Genomic DNA, 17,047 nt, shown 5'->3' with positions numbered 1-17,047 from the left:
TTAAAAAAAAAAAATCATTTTTTTACCTGTAAAATACAAAATACGTGCAGCCCACAAAAGCCCTGATGATGTGGTTCACTAGAAACACTTCATTAGCATTCACTGGGATGACAGATAGAAATCATTCATGTGTTTGCCATGGATTCACTCTAACAAATTCAATTCCAGAGCACAGCATCCTGCCCACATGGGATACAACCACCAAAGGGTTTTTCCAAGAGCACATGCAGCAAGAATGCTGCTGGCTGCAACAGGCACAATTAGGGGACTCCAACTTTCCAATAGCTTCATCAGCACACAGGTGTCTGTTGCAGGCTGAAGTTTCTTGCGAAATTTAAATATTAGGACTTTCTCAGGAAATTCTTTAGGGAAATAAGCATGTCCACTTCCAAAACTATTTAGGTATCTTTTTATCAGTTAAAACTAAAAAACCAAAACAACCCACGTTTTGGCAGTCAAGTGTCACAGAGTAGCCACATAGACTTGAGAGTATTAGCAGTCTTCCCCTGCTTAGGTACCCTGGCACTAAAAAGAAAACATAGCTTGAGCTCAGCATTGGAGCACAAACGCAAGGCAGAAGCAAGAAATATGAAGGGCATGATGCAATGAAAGGATCAGGGGAATACTGGAGAAAAGACAGAACAGTATTCCATCAAAAATGAGCTAAACTGAAACTGAACTCTTGAAGCTCCATTAGCAAGTACCTGTAAAATCCACTAGAAAAATTCAAATGGTATCTTTACTTCCAATGACTCCCTCCTTATTGTAGTTACAGACTATTTGAAGAAAATTATTTAGAACTATGCTCTTCAAACTATTTAGGCAATGCATCACTTCCTTAAGATAAAAGCTGTTTTATGAATGAACATAAATGACTGCAAAGACAGTGGGACATACAGCAGAGAGGTGCTGTGTCTCTTCCAAAGTTCAAGTTCAGACTGCTTCATAGGTTATGATTTACGATTCAAACTGGAATATATGAGCAGTTACATATCAAATTTTTCCTTCTTGGGACCCAACAGACAACACTAACTTGCAGCATCTTTATTCTACAAATATTGCTGCAGTAAACAACTATAACTGAAGTCAACGTGAGAATACAATCTCGATAACAGAAATGCTAAAATAAATACCAAATTATCCCAGGAGGTGAGTCTGGAGGCATCTGCTACACACAGAAAAAATACCTGATTTTATTGAAGTTACCTGTGCACCAGTGTCCTGTCTATACAAAGGGTATTATATACTTTGCTTATCATATGGGATACAAGTAAGATTAAGCTAATGTTTGCAAACCCTTTAGATACTACAGTGCAGCACCAGTGGAAGAACTGAGCAAAGCAGCAGTAATTCTGTATTCAGACTGGTATTTGAATGATGCATTAGACCACATGCTGAATAAAACAGCACAACAGACTGAAAGCAGTTTGTTCAGAAGATTGGTCCAGTACAGAAGGGAGAAAGGGAGGGTGAAAGAGAAGTGGAAGAATCTGGTCAGATAATTACAGGCTTTCTGACAATGCACACACACAAAGCAGCCATATCAAGATTTTTCTATACACCCTTAACTCTGTTCTATTTTTCTTCATTATTAGCTGCTTGATAGTTCTGTCACTATTTACAGCTATTTGTAAATATTTCAGACAAACAACACAGCATGTGTCCATGTGTGTCAGAAAAGAAGTTAAGGAGTAAAATCTATTCATGTTTACATGCTTACAGCACACAGCCAGTGGATTCCATGATCACATACTACCATTAGGAAACCAACATCACCAGATTTATATGTAACTAACTGCCTTCACATTTAGATAAGGGTTACAGAACCCTTATAACCTGTTATGAAAGCAGTGACTGATTTTGCAAATCACAATGAGCATTTTTTCACCATATAGCTAGCATCTGTTACTGCTTCCATTTTTACATTAAAAACACTATTTTACAATCTATATATACAAGGTATGGCTTTATTACCACATAACCCTGCTCACTCTAATGGCAGCTATGATGAATCCACATAATACAACCAGGAAATTTCCATATTGACGCTATACAACACTTTTAGCATTTATTCTTTAAAAATCATTACCTGTGTATACTTTAGGTTATCTCCACCTAAAGTACACTCTCAAGACCTTGGATAAATTTCAAAGAAAGACATTACATTATTTATACTGGAGTGGCAGAGAGGGTGGATAGATGGTGTGGAACTCTGATTTTACAGTCCTTCCCCAACAAGAAACAATCCAGGTTTCCTTTCATGCATTTGTGACACTGTAATAACCATCATCTACTTGACTTTAATTAAGAATATATAAAAATTAATATTTTTCTCTTTGGAGAATTATCCCCAAGTGATGTCTACGAGAAAAAACAAACCAAAGGCCTCATTTAATCCACCTACTCCAGCGTTCAATTTCGCCCACAATGCGTAACTGGAATTGCAAGTGGATTTAAAGAGACCATGAGAAAGAAGGAACTCACCATTCTAACTACTTCAGGGTAAGTCTGCTCTGTCAAACAGCCTCTGCTTATTGTAATGTAGTCCACCAGTTCATTAAGAGTGGAGCGCTTGTATTCTTTCATTTTAAGGTCTGAAAGCGTGTCCATGAAGTCAAAAATGACACAGCACTGTTGAAGTTTCTTTAGGAACAGTTCAGGCTGCTCTGAAGATGGAACGTCTATGAAACAAGAAAGGAAATATTTGTGAGTCTGACATCTTATTATACAAAACAGGATTTCTTTCTGAAGATCAATTTCAAAGGAAAGCAGCATTCATATAATTTTTGTAAAACAGAGCTCAGATTAACAAACAAACCCCTTATAGAAACTGTATTACTACTGTGCATTTCAGATCTCTAACAACATGCTGTAGAAGTAATTTAATCATCACCTGCTATTAAGAAAATAAAGTTCACCAATAAAGTGCAGGCTGAAGCAGCAAATGCGCACACAACGGCATTCAAGATGTAATTCTGTGATATACCACTGTTTTCACTGAAGGCTGACATTCACCATCAATAACATACACTCTGAAGAAGGATGAAAGAACTGTCAAACAGATCAAGCTTGATTAATTTATATTTCTAAACACCCTATATGAATATACATAAATATGCATATGAATACACAGCAAGACTATAATTCTGCAAACAAGTTTTCAGATTCAATCATTACCCCAATGTTGACACTTTCCATAGCAAAATCAATTTTACTGAACCATAGTGAGGACTATTTGCTGTACTATGAAGACATAACATACATCAATAGGAACATTTTCACAGAAAATGATGATACGTGCTTGACCAGGGAAGTATGAGAACATACTACTTTTGCTCTGTTTTCTTAATTCTTAGCAAATAAAAGACTTAATAAAATAGGAAAAGGAATGTAAACTTCCTCATGGTTTGTTAGTTTACCAAGTTCATCAAAAGAGCACACAGAAAGCTTAGTTTATCCAACATTCATGTACACCAGAGGCTAACAGCAGCAGAAAGTTGCAGAAATTAAATATGAATTTCTACTCTGAAAGTATGCCCTCAAACTAGAGGACACTTCACTTCCTTTGGTCAACTTTCTAAAGGCAAAAATGGTCTGTCAGCACCAGAATCCAGCAAATTACCTTCCAAGCCACAACACATAAATTAAAACTTTTGCTGATTTCAACTAGAAAATTTTAATAGTAAAGAATTGATGTTCATTTCCTAAAACTTGTACATACTTAAAAAAAGCCAGTCTAAGGCAGAACTTCTTATGGCTGACACGAGAGTATGTTGAGTTAAGGAATACTTGTCAAACACTGGAAACTGTTAGTAATTGTAGAGTAGTTTTAAGGACAAAGTACCATGAATCTGTTTTAATTAAAACATACAAAACAGTTATTAATTTGAAGTTCAAAAAGCCTATGAAATATTACAAGGTCACAGTACATAGTTCCTAAGAAGTACTGATAGAGATGCAAGGACCCCAAGGCACTTCACATCAACTCTCTGCATTGCTTAAACACTGAGAAGAATAAATACGGACTGCAGTATAAATAACTTTCTGACCTGACATGATGAAGTACAACAGTTTATTCAACCTTTTTCTGCTTATAGTACTGCAGTAGTGACAGGATTCAATAGGTTGTGCAAACTGCATCCCAGAAAACACAACCACGATCCGGGTAAAGTTTAACTGATGGTATCAGGCAGTACACACCAATCTCTTATTCATTAGGCTTGGGTAAACTCTGCAACAGCTGTGTCCAAGGGAGATTAAGGGAGAGGAGGGAAGCTTTATAGTTATGACACCACACTTCATATCATCAGAATTGTTCGCCCCATGTTCCCAAAGGAACGGTGGAACATCTGTGGCACAGAAGATGCAAGTGGACCTACAGACTCCCAACAGCAGCAGCTATGCAAGAAAAGAATCTTCCTCAAACACCTCTGGAAAAATGAAGGTCCCAAAACCAGGTCACCCTAAAGCTATTCCTCTGGCCAGCTCTCTTACACAGGTTCCTCTTGCCTCACAGCAGGCAGTGGGGAAACCTAAAATAAGCCGGAGTCAGAGAAACTCATTAGCCTTCACCCATTACAAAAACCGACCACTTCTGTGAGCAGCCCCTTTCTCAGGTTACAGCCTCACAGGAGATAAAGGGCCTGGGGAAGCAAAGTACTTGTTTTCTTGACTACTCGCCTTCAAATAATACAAGAAAGTAGAGCAGACTTCAGAATTCACTGTTATTAGCATGCAGGCAACAGTTAATCAATTAACAATTTCTTTCCGAAGCTGGACTGTAAATACCAGCTGAAAAGAGAAGAACAACAAGGGAAAACAGAGAGAGAGATAAAACTGCAATTAGTTACTTTTCAAGAGTATTGTTTTTAATTGTAGCTTCCACTCTTTCGTATACGATCTATAATCCACCACAGAACTTGACAACATGTAAATGGTATCAATAAAATCTATGATGTTACATGAACATCGTTTTAGTTGCATTGTTCTACATGGCTTTCACACATTCACTTTGACCAACAAGACTATCATGGTCAAAATGAAAAACAGACTGAAATCAAACAGGACTCCATTAAGACACAGTTCAGCACAAGTTACAACCAAACTCATATGACTCAAGGCAACACTCATTTTAAGGTAGGGTTGGTGTTAAATAAAAATTTAAAAATGACTAAAGCATTAAAATAACTAATAAAAGTTTGTTTTCATTTTTCCTCAAGTTAAGTGTCTGGATGTGTGGGAACACAATGAAAAATATAATTAAGTTCTTCTCAAGAAAAACCACTCTAAAGCAGTAGATGAAATTCATTGCTGCCTTACTACATTGAGCCATGTGAACTACAGTGGTAAACCAAAAAAATAAACTCAATCATAAAACCCCACAAATAACCAACAAAAAGAAAAAACTACTAAAGCCCCCTGAAATAAACCTCGCAAATCAATTATTCTGGTTAGATCCGCTTTTCTTTATTAAGCAAGCTGCCATTTACAGTAAAAAACAAAACTTCAAGAAATGTCATGCAATATTTCTCGTTGCTCCTCGGGATTCAGAGTGCCACCACATGCCTTCGTTTTTCTACTTGGAAACAGCAAAAGTATATGAGTGTAAATTTTAAGGGGTCCTAATGTGCACAGCACAAGAAAAGGGCATCGGAAATCAGTAAAAGCAGCATTCCATGTTCCCAGTCTTCCCACAGAGACCATACTATTAGTTGGCTTGGGTTTGGGGTGGTTTTGTGTTTTCTTGCTTATTTGTTTGTTGGGGGGGGGAGGGGGAAGAGGGTTTGGGTTTTTTTTTTGTGTGTGTGTTTCACTGTTGTACAGACCTTACCGAAAGGTCACTAAGAGTGGACTTTCCCAGCCATCCTCTTGCTATTTGGAGCAGGAAGCAAACTGGTGCTTGGGGTACAGACCTATTGAGCTCCATAGCAGAGCTGAGCTCCTTAATGCAATGACTTGAAAAGAAATGTGCAGCTCCTTACAGATGTTCACAGTTTGCAGATGAAAAACAGCAAATAATTTCTTCTCAGCAGAAGCATACTCAGAACTTTCAATGAATTCTGCATCACTTTACTCTTGCACTAAGGTGCAGCCAAACATTTAGGGCCCAAAATTTGACAACCTGCAATATTACATTGTATCTACTTTTAGTTGAAAGAACTGAAAACTCAGCAACTGCTCTGATAAATCTGTGTAAATACCAGTAATACTTTAATAATCTAAAAAGTTAAACGGAAATGACACAATTAACTGGTGTGTGTGATTTATGTCAAATGCACAGGAGAGTATATATTTATTAAAATAAAGATTTAAAGAAAGATAAACTTCCATCTGGATGACTGTGAGAACCCTCCTCATTTTCAGAAGGTCTTTGCTACAAGTTAATTTTCAGGCTTGTCAGTTTTCTTTTTGGCCACTGAAACCTATACAGAGCTTTTGAAATACACTGCGTATTCAAAGATTCAAAGGAAACTGGTTTAGTGAAAGCAAGTACTAATACATTGGAACAATGATAATCAAGAGAGCATCAGAGCCTTTAACAAAAGAAACTCTTTCACAAAGTTATCAGGAAAATTGTCTGAAAGTAGTGTAATCGGGTTTTTTAGACATGGACGAACAATTGTTACTACAAGGGCTGAAATACTAATTCTAAAATGGCCAAAGCAATTCAGTTTTTCTCTTAATAGTCTCTCCCAAAATAATCCTAATCCAAGCAGCCCATCCCTTCTCATCAACCATCTCTGCAGTCTCTGCCTTCTGTATCTTTCATCAAATACAGAGTAAAAATCTGACACCATACTACTTCTGCAAATCTCCTACATGCATAAAAAATATTCATGTTTAGACTACATTCATATTTAATTGATGTTATGTACAAGTAAATAATTTTGGATCATAAAAAACTAAAACTATGCATTAGACCAGCAAAACTGCATATAGAGGACTAAGCTATGGTTCTCCTCTCAGTGGTTAAAAGCAAGAATGGAGAGAAACTAAACAGCTGGATCAGTTCCCTGATCCGTTTCAGCCTGTAGTTCTCCAATGAAAGGTATAATGCTAGGAAGTGAAGATGGTGGAAGGGATTGAGCTGCTTAAAACCAGCATGGCAACTATAAGGAAAAGTCCCAGGACTGCACATGCAAGAGATAATAGGGCTTTGAATTAGAAGAAAACAGGACAAATAATGCAGATCACATATAAAATATTAAGCAAAACTAGGATATGCTCACAAATGCTACCCTGCACCCACATAGGTACTATCAAACATTTATTAATAATTAAAACAAAAATGCCCTCAGAATTAACTATTGCTTCCAGTATGTAAGTTACTGTTATTAATCAGCTTGAAGGTGACATTTGCATACGGAACTAGCATCACCTTCTTGTCTGACAGTAAAAGCAAGCTCCACATTAAGCATGAAAAATAAGAACACACACACAAAACCCAAAGTATGTCCAGAATGTGGGACAGTGAGATTAATACTAACTTTTTTACTCACATTAATTTTAAGAACTTACTTACAGTTTCCCAGCATCTAAGAACTCTATATTCAATTGCCTCTGCCCACTGGGATTCTTTCATGTATTCTTTCCCTATCAACTTAATGCAAAATAATTCCCCAACTTTTCTTCAGTTTCCGTATCTTCCAGTTATTAAATAAACCTAGGACCATCATCTTTCTAGTTCACTAAAATTTCCTTGTGACAAAAAAGCCCTAAAAAAAAAAAAACCCAACTGCTCCCACTTTGCTGCCACTTGCCAAGTCACCAATTTAAACACAACCAACTACTGAAGCAAGAACCTACCTGAACAAAGCAGGCAGCTGTGCATAAATCTGTCCCCCACAGGTCACTATGAAGATTCTACTTGGTAAGAATCTAACTTTCTAGTTTTTATTCAAATAAAACTTGCAAATTTGAATTTGAAAGCCTTTTTTGCCTGCTTTGAGAAGTTGTCTTCAAGAGGAGGTCTAGCGACACCCAACTCAAAGCTTTCACTAATTCAAGGTCCTGTCATACATATACCTGAGTACATAACAAGCCACATTTCTATAAGCCACTTTTTACAGTAGAATATTGGTCTTAAGATGTCAAGAAGTACAAATGTTTGCCCTCTCTTTCTTACACATACTTCTTGAGAAAAGTAATCACTATCCTGATTACATTCATTTAATTTTCCTGACTGGCTGTCGATACTATGAATGCTTTGTGAAGTCAGCAATCACTCATTTATAATAGGTGTTTTTTTCAAAGCTGTTTTCTCAAACCATTCTCTCTACTTAATAATTATACAGGCAGGGCAGTAGTTAAGCACTGTGTTCAAAATACATAGTCTAACCACTACCACCTTCATTCACTCAGCAATAAATATAGTGGGACAAACTCAAGCTGATTTTTATGAGTGAACATGCACAAAACGATAAGCACAACATGAACATACTGTTTCCAGCACGTTCAAAATGCACTATTAGAAGTGCAACACAGGACATACTCCACCAGTTTTCCAGATAAACAGTGTCTCTCCAGATAACCAATCACAAAATTGAGAATTAGTTCCCTGACCATAAATTTCTTCTGATCAAACCGAATAAAGGTCTCACCAAGTGGCAGTCTCCTGGGTAGTTTCACAAGGATCCTAGATATTACAAATCCCTCTACTGCTTGCAAATGCTCCCCAGTCATTTCACAGAGGTTTTCAACAAACTTCATTTACGAGGATGAGTAGTCTGAAAGCAGAGATCCAGCATTTCATCTGAGTGCCTTGAGCAGCACTAAAAGCAACAGGGGATACTCCTTATTAGACATATACACTGCCAAATTTTATAGCATAGATCTACTTTTAAATATATTAATCAAAATTCTGCCTTTAATCATGTATGTAGAATCTGACAAGCTTCAGCACCTTAACAGAATGCATGGATGAAGGGCTGCTGCCTCCATCACAAGACCAAAAGTTAAAACCAAATAGACAATTAAAAAAATTTCAATAAAGCGCATTTTTAGACCAGATACTTCTAAATTTTGTTAAGCTTCAATTATACTTTTTTCCTACTTCCACAGCAGCCAAAGTGCAGGCAACACTTTAAGGCTCCTCACTTTCACCTCTATGGCTCAATCCAGAGCCACAGCAGCAAAGCTTTCAGTGAAAAAAGACTCCTTTAGGCTAGGCTTTATCATTCTGCGACCAACACTTGTTCATCCCACTACTGACTACACCAGTGGTGTGTGTGCTGTGAATATCTTTCAACCTGGAAGTGAACAAAGATCACAAGCTTGATTGTCAAAGCTACTGATGAGCCATAGTAAAGTACTATTACATCCATACTTGTTGCAAAAAGACTGTATTATTGCAAATTAGCACCAGTGACGTGTCATTCACAAGTGAGTAGAGCGCTTCCAGGGTGAGCGCTAGGTTTTAAAGGTTTGGGTCCTCTTACTCATCACTAACTCAACATGATGAATCCATTATGAAGCAGAGCTATATCAAACACTTTGGATAATAAGCAATCAAGTAAATATACTTGAATTCATGAGCAGCTACTGGAAGACATGATTATCAGGGTATCTGGGTACACCAACTGTTGCTCTGGGTCCCACAAAAATACAAGAGTTTTGGTAGTATACAGTGTCTGTCACACTAGTACTAATAATAACCACTTAGTAGTAATCGTGTCTTCTCATAGTCAAGCAGCAATGCCTTCTTCCACAGGTAAGCAATGCCTTCTTCCACAGGTAAGCTGACAACACTTCTCAACCCATCCTCACAACTTCTTCAATGAATGGGAGGAGTTTAGGTTAATGGAGTAACCCAAGACAAAATTTACCTATTCTACCTACAAGTACGTTCAAGCCAAAATCATGCAGGTCAAAGAAAATAACAGAGAAGGTATGGAAAAGGACTGAGATTAAGCCAATTTTGGAGAAAAACTGATGGGGCAAAAGCAAGTAGATGAGTGGACCAAAAGAGGTGGAAGAACAGCAAAGCACCTATGAGTATTATGACAAGGGGATAGAATGGGAAGCCAAAGAAGGCAGAGCAACAACATAACAAAGTTTTAAAAGATGAAGAGGGAAAAAGAATGAGGTAGAGCATGAGCAGAAAGCCTGTAAAAAACAGAGAGGAAAAAATTGTTCAGAGAACAGGTAACACAAAGAAAGTAGTAGAATATTTTTAAAGGAAAAAAACATGAACTCAAAGTGTTTAAGCAAACAAGAATGAATGAGTTAGGGGCTAGATTTGATTAAACATCTACATACCTGGAGGTTCTGACACTCTTGTGACATCTGCAATATATCCCATTACATTATTTATGGTAAGTGTGCCTAGACATCAAATGAACACTTATTTCGTAGCCCCAAGCTGATCGCAGGTCTTGTAGGTTGCCTTCTCTCTGCTCCCTCTCTCCCAAATTTTTATTATTATTTCAAAAACAATTATTAGCAATTTCTGCTTTTAAGGGAAGCAGAAAGGCAGGCAAAAATACACAGAAATGTCATTTCAATTTCCAAAAATGAATACGTGGCATAAAATCCCAAGATAAGACAAAAATACTTTGCCAAAACACCAAGAGCTATTGTGGCCAATTTTCCTGGACTGACTCAAGGATTTTTATACTGGCTCAGAAAGTTTATGGTAGATAAGTAGGTTATTACTGAATTGCACTTTTTAAGAACAAGCTAACCTTTACTCGGAAGAGCTGAAGTCACTAGGTTTGCTGAACAGTCACTAGAGAGAGCTGCTGCCCATGTGTCCTGCCACTTGAGAATACTGACCTGCTATACAACTTCCACCTAAACTTATGCCGAATCTTCTACCATTAGATATGAAAGACATAATTGTTATTTTTCAAAACCTTCTCCAAGGGGGAGGGGAAAAAAGAAAACGAGATTAACTTCAAATATTCTTAAAACAAACAAAACAAATCAAATAAACATAAAACCACACCAAAAAAAAAACAAAACCAAAACCACTCAAATGATAAACCTCCTGTTTGTCTTCTTCTTTCCACATTTGTATAAACATAAACATATCTATACTTATAGGATTTGTGGTTGTTTTGGTTTTTGTTTGTTGGTTAGCGTTTTCTTGGGATTTTTTTGGCACTGACCTGTTAATTTCATATGCTGTGGTTTTTTACCATGCCTAGTTATGCTGGGAGACAACACTTAAACGCAGCTCACCAGCTCCCAGAGCTGTTATAACATCCTTAGTCTAAGAATCAAAATATCCACAAACTTAAAAGATCTCCGAGTTCTAACAAAATGCTCCATTACAAACAAAAAATTGATTCTACATGAAAAATCTTTGTAGTTAGGTTTTCTGAGACTCCACAATTAGTATTACTCCTTATACCTTTGCTCAATTCTAGCTGGTAATGCCTTCAGTGCTGAATCCTCAACTGGTTCCTTTCAGCTGTTGAAGGAGCAGCTGTACATGAGAACTGAATTCAGGTTTTCCTGTAGACATTGTAATAGCAAAAGCTATATAGGTAGCGCAAATGTAAATCTAAACCAAGCTGAACTTACCCAGTTGCTCAGCTCCTCTACCCTAAAGGAGAAGACCAGAGACAGGAACCCAATGTAAACAGAGCCATCTCAGTTTTCAAAGTGATTTCTCAAATTACAGCATAGAGCAGAGCTACACAATAGCAGCTCAGTGCTCTGCTGGGTCACCCTACCACTATCTTCCTTTCCTTTAAGATCACCAACAGTGCTTCAGGCTGGTTTTCAGTGTATTTTTAACTGCCTTGCTAGTCTCTAGGACCCTGCCATCTTCCATCTGTTCCTAAATTCTTAGTAGAGCACTGGAATTCCAAATGTCAACAGACACAAGCCAGCCTCGGCCCATTACTTCAACTTTGTTATGCTGTGCTTATATCACTTTTATCTTAGTCTGTTTCTGTTAATTTTAGGGAGAATGATGGATTACACTGCAGCTTCAACTTTCCCTGGCTACATCATGTGGGTTTTGGGGGTTTGGGGTTTTGGATTTCTTTTTTTAATGTAAATTAATGGCAAATATCACAAAATTACAAGACCAGCAATTTATAACAAACACCTCATTATTTCCCTCTACCATGGCCTTGTGAGAGCCCAGCTGGAGTACTGCGTTCCACTCTGGGGCCCTCAACAAAAGAGGATGTGGACGTGCTGCAGCAAGTCCAGAAAAGGCCACAAAGATGATCAGAGAGCTGGTGCACCACTCCTATGGAGGCAGGCTGAGAGAGCTGGGGTTGCTCAGCCTGGAGAAGAGAAGGCTCCGGGGAGACCTTACAGCAGCTTCCAGTACCTAAAGGAGGGCTACAAGAAAGCTGGAAAGGGGCTTCTAATGAGAGCACGTAGTGATAGGACAAGGGGAAATGGCTTTAAACTGACAGAGGGGAGATTTAGATTAGATCTTAGGCAGCACTTCTTCCCTGTGAGGGTGATGAGGCACTGGCACAGGCTGCCCAGAGAAACTGTGCCTGCCCCATCCCTGACAGTATTCAAGGCCAGGTTGGACAGGGCTTTGAACAGCCTGGTCTAGTGGAAGGTGTCCCTGCCCATGGAACTAGATGATCTTTAAGGTTCCTTCCAACCCAAACCAGTCTATGATTCCAGGTTCCTTGGATGGCAAGAAATCTAAAACCCAGAATAAGGTTTACAAATTCCAGGCTACTAAGAAACACGTTTGCAATAAAACCCTCATCATGGCCTGCTGAACAGGCAGACAGAAGAATCCGAAGAGGACTGTCTTCCTTTTCATAAGATTCTTATCAGATTCCTTTTTTTTTTTCCAGCATGACATGGGAAGCTTTTGCACTATAACAATCATTACATGTAAAAACACAAAGGTGTCACAGAAGTCTTATAGTTACTTTCCATTCTACCTGGGGTCACAAGGCAGTTCAGGATTTGCACTGGAATTTCTTGGTGCATTAAGCACATAACAAAATAATGATTAATTATGTATGCGTACATAGAATCATAGAATAGTTAGGGTTGGAAAGGACCTTAAGATCATCTAGTTCCAACCTCCCTGCCATGGGCAGGGACACCTTATGCTAAATCATATCACTCAAGGCCTCGTCCAAACAGGTCTTGAACACTACCAGGGATGGAGCATTCACAACCTCCCCGGGCAACCCATTCCAGTGCCTCACCACCCTTACAGGAAAGAATTTCCTCTGTATATCCAAACTAAACTTCCCCTGTTTAAGTTTGAACCCGTTACCCCTTGTCCTATCACTACAGTCTCTAATGAAGGTTCCCTCCCCAGCATCCCTATAGGCCCCCTTTCAGATACTGGAAGGCTGCTATGAGGTCTCCACACAGCCTTCTCTTCTCCAGGCTGAACAGCCGCAACTTCCTCAGCCTGTCTTCATACGGGAGGCGCTCCAGTCTCCTGATCATCCTCGTGGCCCTTCTCTGGACTTGTTCCAACAGTTCCATGTCCTTTTTATGTTGAGGACACCAGAACTGCACACAATACTCCAGGTGAGGTCTCACAAGAGAAGAGTAGGGGGGCAGGATCACCTCCTTCGACCTGCTGGTCACACTCCTTTTGATGCAGCCCAGGATACGGTTGGCTTTCTGGGCTGTAAGCACACACTGATGCCAGCTCCTGTTCATTTCCTCATCGACCAACACCCCCAAGTCCTTCTCTGCAGGGCTGCTCTGAATCTCTTCTCTGCCCAACCTGTAGCTGTGCCTGGCATTGCTCCGACCCTTGCACTTGGCATGGTTAAACTTCATCAGGTTGGCATCAGTCCACCTCACAAGCGTGTCAGGGTCGCTCTGGATGGCATTTCTTCCCTTCAGGGTATCAACTGAGCCGCATATCTTGGTGTCATCGGCAAACTTCCTGAGAGTGCACTCAATCCCACTGTCCATGTCAGCGACAAAGATGTTGAACAAGACCGGTCCCAACACCGATCCCTGAGGGACACCACTCGTTACTGGTCTCCAGCCGGACATTGAGCCATTGACCACAACTCTTTGTGTGCGGCCATCCAGCCAGTTCTTTATCCACCGAGTGGTCCATCCATCAAATTGATGTTGCTCCAATTTAGAGACAAGGATGTCGTGTGGGACTTTACACAAGTCCAGGTGGATGACATCAACTGCTCTACCCCTGTCCATCAGTTCTGTAGCCCCATCATAGAAGGCCACCAAATTGGTCAGGCAGGATTTCCCTTTAGTGAAGCCATGCTGGCTGTCACCAAACACCTTGTTGTCTTTCATGTGCCTTAGCATGCCTTCCAGGAGAATCTGCTCCAAGATTTTGCCAGGCACAGAGGTGAGACTGACTGGTCTGTAATTCCCTGGGTCATCCATTTTCCCCTTCTTGAAAATGGGGGTTATATTTCCCTTTTTCCAGTCATCGGGAACTTCACCTGACTGCCATGATTTCTGAAATATGATGGCCAGCAGCTTAGGAACTTCATTTGCCAGCTCCTTCAGGACCCGCGGATGGATCTCATCAGGTCCCATGGACTCGCGCACATTCAGATTTTTAAGATGGTCTCGAACCAGTTCCTCTCCTACAGTGGGTGCAAGGTCTTCATTCTCACAGTCCCTGAATCTGCCTTCCAAGACTTGTGTGGTTTGGTCAGAGCCTTTGCCAGTGAAGACCGAGGCAAAGAAGTCATTCAGAACCTCAGCCTTCTCCAAATCCTGGGTAGCCAGCTCTTCCGAGAGCTTCCTGAGGGGGCCTACATTCTCCCTAGTCTGTTTTTTATTTGCTATCTATCTGTAGAATCCCTTCCCGTTATCTTTAATACCTCTAGCTAAGTTTAATTCTAACTGGGCCTTAGCTTTCCTAACCTGGTCCCTAGCTTCCCAGGCAACATCCCTGTAGTCTTCCCATGCCGCCTGTCCTTGCTTCCACTTACTATAAGCCTCTTTTTTCATTTGAATTTTCCTCAGTAGCTCCTTATCCATCCAAGCAGGTCTCCTGGCCCTCCTGCTGCACTTCCTTCTGGTTGGGATGCAACACTCCTGAGCTTGTAGCAGGTGATCCTTGAATATTAACCAACAGTCTTGGGCCCCACTGCCCTCTAGGGCTGTATCCCATGGAACCTTCCGAAGCAGGTTCCTGAAGAGGCCAGAGTCTGCTCTTTTGAAGCCCAGGGCAGTGAGCTTGCTGCATGCTCTTCTCACTGTCCTGAGGATCTCGAATTCGACCATCTCATGATTGCTGCATCCAAGGCTGCCCTGGAGAGTCACATTTCCAACGAGCCCTTCCCTGTTGGTGAGCACAAGGTCAAGCATGGCACCTCTCCTTGTCAGCTCCTCTATTACTTGCAGAAGGAAGTTGTCTTCCACACAATCGAGGAACCTCCTGGATTGCTTGTGCCGGGCCATACCGTCCTTCCAACAGATGTCAGGGTGGTTGAAGTCCCCCATGAGAACAAGGGCCTGCAAGCGTGAGGCTTTTCCTATCTGTCTATAGAGTGCTTCATCCGCAGGTTCTCCTTGATCAGGTGGTCTGTAACAGATCCCCACAGTAATGTGTCCCATAGCTATATTCCCTTTAACCCTGACCCACAAACTCTCTGTGGACTGCTCACCTGTCCCCAGACAGAGTTCCATACTCTCCAGCCTATCCCTAACATAAAGGGCAACTCCCCCTCCCCGCCTGCCAGGCGTGTCCTTTCTAAACAGCCTGTAACCTTCCATTCCAACACTCCAGTCATAGGAGCCATCCCACTATGTTTCTGTGATGCCTATTATATCATACTCCCATACACGTGCACACATCTCTAATTCCTCGTTTGTTCCCCAACCAAGGCTTCCTGGGAGACAACACTAAGACCCAGTTCATCATTTCCTAGAGCTGTGTAACAAAATCCTTAGACTAAGAATCAAAATCTCCACAAACTTAAAAGATCTCTGAATTTTAACATCACGCTGTATTACAAACAAATAACTTATTCTACATGAAAAATCTTTGTAGTTGGGTTTTCTGAGACTCCAAAAACTACACCTTGCTCTGAAACTGCCATCTTTCCAAATCACAGAACAGTTAGGGTTGGAAAGGACCTTAAGATCATCTAGTTCCAACCCCCAAATAAAACTATGCAGCATTCATTTTGCTCAAACTACAGAGTTGCTCTATGAAATTAATGCAAAAACAGACTCTTCAAAAAAAAAAAAAAAACACAAAAAAACCAACCAAACAAACAACCCTGAACCAAGAACACAGGAAACCCAAAACATAACTCTCATCCAAAAGGGGTCAGAACCAGTGCCAGCATTGCTACTCTGCTTGGTACTGACCCACTAATTTATCACAGAAGTCACAGGAGTACTTGATTCCCCAGTGGAAGAAGTAATTAAGTGAAAGCTATTCTACAAACACAACCCCCTAAGAGCTCAGGCTTATATTTAAAAATATTTACATTTATTAACTTAAATAATATACATACATATAAAATACAGATTTCTCTAACCATATTTATACATTGAGAAGAGTTTAATTGAACCCTGAAAACACAACTTCCATTCCCTTCTCATTTGGTAGTATAAATTTAGTCAAGAACATATTCTACTCTATGCTAATTTACCACAATAGTCTCCAAGCATTTTCCAGTAATGCAGTATGCAATCCCACTGCCTGTCATTAGTTTGCTCTCTCATTCTTTCCATTGAAGGAGCAATGTTTGTAATGTATTAAGAATTTTATGATTTTAAGGAACTGCACACATGTAAGATGCTATGTTTGTGAAAGAAAAAGACAGGATTTAATAAACATACCCAAAGTTATGACGGAAGATGTGGAAAGAAGATGGGAATTCAATCTAAAGTCCCAAAATGGACCCCCCTGAAAGCTCGACTTCTTACACACATTTCCTCTTCACTGCAGAAACTCAGGCACAACAGAAGGCCAAAATTATTTGGTTTGGCTTTCATTATTCATTCAGTCTTCTAAATACTAGTTTCAGCCCACTAAGATCCTCTGAGATCAGAATCAACACCTCAAGCTGGATTTAAATGTATGCCAAAGACAAGCTGGGGTTGCAGGGCATGATGAATCTGCAGCGACATGTCCCTCAGGAATACGAGT

General features: G+C 39.9%; 1 protein-coding gene across 5 annotated transcripts in view; it reads right to left on the bottom strand.

Moving 5' to 3' along the window:
• The window catches only part of PPP2R5E (protein phosphatase 2 regulatory subunit B'epsilon), a 76,125-nt gene that overhangs the window by 28,274 nt on the left and 30,804 nt on the right, over positions 1 to 17,047 (bottom strand). For all 5 annotated transcript variants that reach the window (XM_062630750.1, XM_062630749.1, XM_062630751.1 and 2 more), the window contains one exon: positions 2,485 to 2,681. In XM_062630750.1, the coding sequence (XP_062486734.1) occupies positions 2,485 to 2,681 (197 nt within the window). The remainder of the gene's footprint in view (positions 1 to 2,484; positions 2,682 to 17,047) is intronic.

The sequence above is a fragment of the Pezoporus occidentalis genome, unplaced genomic scaffold, assembly GCF_034315485.1.
Source record: "Pezoporus occidentalis ecotype Australia unplaced genomic scaffold, CSIRO_AGI_Poc_V1 ctg36, whole genome shotgun sequence".
In the NCBI taxonomy this organism is placed as follows: domain Eukaryota; kingdom Metazoa; phylum Chordata; class Aves; order Psittaciformes; family Psittacidae; genus Pezoporus; species Pezoporus occidentalis.
The sequence above is the reverse complement of the archived record's forward strand: the minus strand, read 5'-3'. Positions and strand labels throughout refer to the sequence as shown.